Here is a 7,145-nt window from a genome sequence, read left to right as displayed (position 1 = left end):
GAGTGTTGCCTGTGTTAGCAAGACCGCAATGTATAATAAAAGTGATAAGGTATCTGACATCATCGTTCTTCAACCATTTCCCCTCAGTCATAGGAACAGGTACGAGGGTTTCAACACCAAGTCACCAACATGAACATGATGATGATATCATCTAAGTACTACACAAATTCCATTATAGTTGGAGTTGGAAGAACTTGGTGCTGTCCAAATGCAAAACCCGAAGGCAGCTTTTCATTCAGTCTCAGATTCTCCAATAGGAGGAGGAAGAGAAGGAGGTAACTACCATGTCAACTGTATCTGTATTCTCTATGTTGTTGCAAAAACCAGTTTATTTTGCTTTCACAAATCTCTATGTTGTTGCAGAAACTAATTTATTTTGCTTTCACATTTCCCCTTTGCAGCTTCAGCATACACTCTGAATCAATTTTCAGAGGTCACAATAATACAGTTTCAGCTCTTAATTCAGGTGATTCATTCTTTACACCCTTGTTGCATTTGTTACTGTGGAATTGAATTATGTCATGGAGTCAGCTATATCTTTGCCTTGCATACCCATTTGGTTTAATTAATCTATTAGTCTTATGATTTTACCAATTTTTTAATTAGGTTCTTACTGTTTAAAAATTTGTAATTAGATTCTTATTAGATAAGACTTTATAATTAGATCCTAAATGGTTGTTATTTTTCAAAAGTACACACTAATCCTAAAACCTTTTGCTTTTAGAATATTTCACAATTCATCTTACATCTAACACAAAATCAAATATTTCAAAAAGATTTATATTTTTAACAAAAATAGTTAGAAAAGACTTAATTGAAAGTTTTTATCTAATATAAGGACCAAATTAAAACTTTTAAATTATAAGAACTAATTGAAAATTTGATAAAAACTATGAGGACGAACATACTAATTAAACCTACCCACTTTGAAGTGTGTATTAGTTATATTATGGGTGCCAAACTGATATTATATTCTGTCTGTGTTCTTACTTTCTAGGTTTAGAAGCTTCAATTACAGATGCCACTGAAAGTTCAAATACCTTAAAAAAAGCCAGTATTGTTCTAGAGTCTGGAGATGAAAATAAGATACAGGTGGGAGCGCAATGCAAAATCTGATTCCAACTTAGAATTGTTGTTCTGTATCATTCGGAAAATTATGCGAATATGTGATAGATGCTTTTGCTTGTTCTCATCCCCTTTGAAATGATCTTTGGTCAAGAGGCTGTGAATTAATATATATAAAAAGGGTCATATGTTGAATATTAAGCTAAAGTTATGAACAGCACATGTTAATTGTTATTTGCACCAAGCAAGGAAGCATTCACTATAAATAGTCTTTTTCTTTCCCTTCAAATCACTCCCTTTTCATGATATATTGTTCTTACTGCGGCATGCTTCGATAAGTTACTGAATAATGTTAATTTATGATTTTTGTTGTTTGTGCTCTCATGAGTTTGGGCTTAGTATTGTGATACTATCATTTATGTGGCATAAATGGCAGCTAAGAGTGGACTTAACTGGTGATCAAACAGAAAGGGTATTTGGTAAGACCCTTCGAGATTTGGGTCGAACTGCTCCGCCTGTTCCCGGATTCCGCATGCAAAAAGGAGGTAAGGAAGATTCAGTATATAGATTAAGATTGACTCCGTGCACTTTCTTATATTGAGGATACGTGATATGTCTTAGTTATTACATTTTTCAATTTCATGCTCAATTTTTGATTCATGTGTTTGTAACAGAGTTGGAAAGGAAAATATATTTGGCTTTTATAGATTGAGGTTTGCTGGATATTTAATTGTATACCTGTTTCTTCATACTGATGTGATTTTGCATGTTTTCTGTTTTTGAGTTCATGAATGTTCAGTATTTTAGCAATAACTTGCGTTCAGAAATTTTAACCATATCATATTCCATTGTGCATGTGATGCGCGGACTGCTCTAGGAAAATCATCACAGGTGCATGATTTCTAATAACTATTTGTATCTTCCTTTGGTCTATATAATATAAATATTCACTCATTGAGGATGACTTGATTTGAAAATGCATGCAGATCCCCAACGACTTCCTTTTACAGATGCTTGGGGAAGAACGCGTCATCAAGTTTGTAATACAAGAAATACTCAATTCTACCATGGCTGACTATGTAGAAAAGGCAAGTGATATTTTACCACTTTATAATGTGGCTACTGTTATAGCAACTTATTTCTATGTTCGATGAACTGATACAGGAAAATTTGGACGTGAAGGACAGGAAGATAAGCACAATTCAAACCGCAGAAGAACTCAAACAATCGTTCAAACCCGGAAAAGAATTTGGCTTTAATGTTATAATTGAGCCCAAAAGTTCAGAAGATACTGGTTAACTTTAACCAAGTCGAAGTTTAAAGGAGCATCAAGATTGATCCCACTCAATGGTATTTAGCTCAAGAAACAGTTATTTAGAGAGCCAATTTGGTTTTTAGTTTTTACTCATAACAATGGACTGAATCTTCTGAATTTTGATGAGACTTCTAGGAAAAATTGTAAGTGTGATTACATGTTTTGTTACAAGAAAATCCTCAACCAACTTCAAACTATGTAAAAGGACAGTTCGGTATACAAACATTCTGCGGCAACGCAGGATCCGGGAAGGGGCTGCATCCAAAGGCTGTAATATATGCAATCTAACTTGATAATTACATCAGTGACTGTTTTCATGATTTGAATTCATGACCTTGAGATCACACGAAGACAACTCAACGGTTGTTTCAAGACTCCCCTTCAACTTTAAACTATATAGAAACGACAAATTGTTTGTAATTTTCTGCTTTTGTAGAAGAATAACAGCTAAACGAGTACAATCTCCATTTTTGTATAAAAATTTAGAAAAGCTTCTCAAGGCGCAATGATAGTATCGCGAAGATTGGAATATAGACTGCAAAAAGAGTATTGTAGCTTCTTAAATTCATATCAAGATTCTTATTTGACTGTGCATATGTTGCAGCCAGTACCACCATTGTGTTGACACTGGCGTTGCACAATCTGTATTGTTCAGGCAAAAGTTTCCTCTGGAGCACGAATTGCAGCTGCAACTCTTCCAGGACAAGTTTTGAAGGGTTGACCAACAATTTCAAGAACTTCTGAATCAATCAACATGCAAATTTAGAATTGCATTCCTAGAAATGATCCAAGAGATTGTTACTATGTTTGGTTCATAATAACTGTCGTTTTTTCGATATAATGGTATCCATTTACATTCCAATAGAAGCACAACGAGTTGGGCATGTCAAATGTATTTACCAAGGTGAAGCTAGTAATTGTGCGAGTATTGTCAGCAAATATGATTGGCAGTGACCTTGCTACATATTTTTGGAAGTCTCATGAGTCCGCAGGTTTGAAGTCTTAACAAAGCAGAACAGCAAGATGCACACAAAAACCTTTAGTTACTAAGATTCAATTTTACTTAACAAAGGTAACAATGAAGAGAGAAGTATACAGCCTAAGACATATGTCAAAAACCAAAACAAATACCAAACGCATAATTCCATATGCACAAGCATCGATTAGATGGTTCTAACGAGTTTGAAACTTTCGTTAGTGTTGCAACCTCCCTGCCCGGGACAGTGCAACTCGAAAGTGACCGAGAGATGAAAAGGATAATCGTTATTTTTGTGAGTTGTAGTCATCAATTAACCATCAATAATGTATTTAATGGTATGGGATTTTATCTAATGGTTGATAATCACTTATTTTGTTTTACTGGCTAAGTATTGGCCAGATTTTAACAAATCTGCTGGTCCTTAGACTTTTTCTATCTATTATTATTTGTGAATTTAATTTTATTGGTCTTCTTTAAAATATATATTCCTTATTTATCTTTATATTTTTTGATTAACTAGTTCTCGTCAACATAATTCACTAGCACTTAAGATATTAATTTTTAACAATTTGATGAAAAGAGTATTTATTTTAATTTTTTTTCTTTTATGAAACCAGTAATCATAGCTCATGATTAAACTTGCAATAAAACATTAGAAATATTAGAAAAAAATAATGTAATCAATATTGTAATTTCCTTTTAATTTCTATCATTGGTTAATTTAAAGATTTATAAAATATATCCAATTATAATAATATATGCTTATAATTACTATCATATTATATTATTTACAAAAATATTAATTAAGTAATATAAAAACATAAATACAAAAAGGAAAAAAGTGATAATTTACATTGAATTAGTTAGCGTTTAACATGGCAATAAAATGAGATGCAGTAGAGTGACTGAGTTTCTCATTGAATATATGAAAGGGGGGAGTTTGAATCCTATTTCATATTTTTTTTATTAAAAAATAATAAACATATACATATGGTGTATTTATAAATATAAAAATATAATTTTTAAAAATAATAAAAAATATTAATAATTTAAATTAGACTAAACTTTTAGAAATGAAATATTTTAAAATAACAGGAAAAATAAACTATTTCAAATAATAAAAAAGATGAACGATTTTAACTTTTAACTTACTGATTAATTGACAATTAAATGTATCACGTAATTTAAAATTATCTATTTAAAATTAACACATTATTTTTTTAGAAAGCAACCCATTTAAATTAGTATTCAAAAAGAATAATTATGCGTAAGAAAATTAAAAAATATGAGATATCAAAGTTACTGACGAGTATATAATTTGATATTCATTGTATAATTCGATGGATTAATCTTTACATACAAATGATTTTGCTATATAAGTCTTACAAGTTTTCTAATTGATATTATGCTCAAACGCGCTTGTTATGCACATATGTTTCACGTGCCTCTAACATATTTTTAATTTTTGAAAGGATTTCGTTTTCTTTTTCGAATTTCTTGCCTTCTCTTTCTCCTTCTTCATTTATGTTCTTTTCTCTCTCTGTTCTCTTTATTCGTTATTCTCAATTTCTATTATTTTTTGACATCAAGTTCTGAAATCGTTTTTGAAGATAATGGATAATTCAACTTCAGATTGTCAGATGAACCAGTGCGTGAACCTTGCCTGTAAAATTTGCTGTTAATTCTTCCTTGTTTAAATTGAATCTAACGTACTAGTTCTTATTAGAACTAATATAATCTTATCCATTTTATATCAGACGTTTGGATGTAGATCATGAATATTTGGATGTATTTTTATAAAAGTTTGGGTGTATTTACAGTTTATAACTTTTTATCTGACGGAAGGTGAATTGTCTTATTCTTTTAGTTGAATTGTTTTAGTTTCTGGTTAGTTATGATTCATGAATCTGGTTTTTTTTTTTTTATAATGGTTTTATAGTTGTATTTGTATTCTATAGTTTATGTTTGTTTTAATATGATGTATTTTTGGTATATTTTGCAGGCCTTCTGTGGTGTATTTTGGGTGTGTTTTGCAGCTCTTGTCGACTTTGGTGGCTGATTTTAGTGTACACGTAACATAACTCATTTCTGTATCTGCAGCAAATTTGGGTGTAAAAACGAAGATATTTGAGTGTATTTTTATTCTGATGAGTTCTGCATAATTCAGAACTCTTCCTCTTCCTCTTCATCTTCTGCTGCTTCTTCTTCTTCATCTTCTTATTTCATATTCTCATAATTCTTTTTGGGAGGAAAAAAACAAACAAAGAAGAAAAAAATACATAATGTTGCAAAATCAAAAGAAGAACGAGGAGAAACACGATGATAAAGATAAAACACGTGAAGAAAAAGAAGGAAAAACACAAATAAGGAGGAGAAGAAGAAGGAAGAAGAGGAGGAAGAGGAGAAACGCAACAGTTGTGATTTTCATCAAGGAAGAAGAAGAAGAGTCGTTCATAATGGTAAATAACGCGCTTTGCAAATAGGAAATGGTTGTGTAACGTGCATATATTTACTCTTGAATGTAGGAGTCTAATGCGCGTGTGTTTTATTAAACTTGTGCCAACTTGTAAGACTTGTAAAGCAAAAAAATTTGTATGTTTAGTATACCTGTTTTAAGGGCAATTTTAAATTACAAGTTGCTCATTAATCAATGAATTAAAACTGTTATAAATTACATATTTCGTCATTAAAATAATTAAATTATTTATTTTAAGAAAATTTCCGTGTTTCCATATATATGGATATTTTTTAGTTGTTTACCGATTTAACTGTACAAACACGAAGAAAAAATATGTTTACCTTTCGTAATTGAATAACTTGACTTGAAAAGTAGATGATCTAAATTTTCTAAAAAGAATATTTCGATAGCAAACAAGTCTATATATATAGATATTATAAACAAAATTACGCAAGCAACTGTACATGAACTTTCTAAAAGAATAAGGCTTGTTTGATTTGGAAAAAAAAAAATTTATTTTCATTCTCAATATTTTTATTTTCAAGATTTAATGAAAAAGATAAAAATTTAATTTCTATTTTTATTTTCTGTATTCAATTTTTTTCATAAAGTCTTAAAAATAAAAATATTAAAATAAAAATGGAAAACGTTTTCTGTATCGCTTGTTTCTTTTCCAATAATGAATGCCAGAAATTAATTTCCCTATCCCAGTTATACAGATCTTAAACAAAATACAAAAATCTCAAACGTATTCCCGGAAGCATAATTGATCTAACAATTACATGCACCTTACATAATGGAGCAGCTATCATTATTCCTACAAAGAAAAACTCATATGATCATAAGATTATCCGAAGTTCAAATTTCAAAAATAAGATAACTTTTTCATAAAAAAGAAAAAAAAAGAAAAGCTATTCTAAATATAAAACAAAACATTTGCCACAATTTTTTTTGGTGACTCAACATTTGCCACAATCAGGGACGGATGCAGAAAGTTTAGTATGGAGGGGCCGAATTTTAGATAATTTTTTTTTTTCATTCCATAAAAATAATTACAAATAGTTATTATTAGAGTTAGTTTTTCAAAAAATTTATCATATATATATATATATATAATTTTTTTTCACAATTTTATTTTTAATATGATAGTTACATAAAAAAAATATAACAATATCAATAGTATATTATAAAATTCTAAAGTACCAATAATTTATAGCGTGTTTAGTTAAAAATAATCACATATCTTATTAATTAAAATTAATTCTTTCAAAATTTTATAAAAATTTGAAAATAAATGATAAATTATTAATTATTTAAAAGAGACAATA

At 29.6% G+C, this 7,145-nt stretch overlaps 1 protein-coding gene across 1 annotated transcript; it reads left to right on the top strand.

The window, feature by feature from the left end:
• Window positions 1–6: 6 nt before the first annotated feature.
• On the top strand, window positions 7–2,756 carry LOC107458709 (uncharacterized). Its single transcript, XM_016076915.3, has 7 exons — window positions 7–275; window positions 402–466; window positions 998–1,092; window positions 1,502–1,610; window positions 1,943–1,956; window positions 2,052–2,153; window positions 2,230–2,756. Exons 1-7 carry the CDS (start codon window positions 130–132, stop codon window positions 2,362–2,364), a joined length of 666 nt encoding a protein of 221 aa, XP_015932401.1. The 5' UTR covers window positions 7–129; the 3' UTR covers window positions 2,365–2,756.
• Window positions 2,757–7,145: the final 4,389 nt, after the last annotated feature.

The sequence above is a fragment of the Arachis duranensis genome, chromosome 7, assembly GCF_000817695.3.
Source record: "Arachis duranensis cultivar V14167 chromosome 7, aradu.V14167.gnm2.J7QH, whole genome shotgun sequence".
Lineage (NCBI taxonomy): Eukaryota > Viridiplantae > Streptophyta > Magnoliopsida > Fabales > Fabaceae > Arachis > Arachis duranensis.
Note: the sequence above shows the minus strand (reverse complement) of the source record. Positions and strands in the feature narration are given on the sequence as shown.

What these genes read in the sequence shown, in the direction of transcription:
- LOC107458709 (XM_016076915.3), top strand. Translation starts at nt 130, where the DNA reads ATGAACATGATGATGATATCATCTAAGTACTACACAAATTCCATTATA. An exon ending in AGTTTCAGCTCTTAATTCAG is followed by an intron (nt 467 to 997) that starts GTGATTCATTCT and finishes CTTACTTTCTAG; the next exon opens with GTTTAGAAGCTTCAATTACA. An exon ending in TGGCTGACTATGTAGAAAAG is followed by an intron (nt 2,154 to 2,229) that starts GCAAGTGATATT and finishes GAACTGATACAG; the next exon opens with GAAAATTTGGACGTGAAGGA.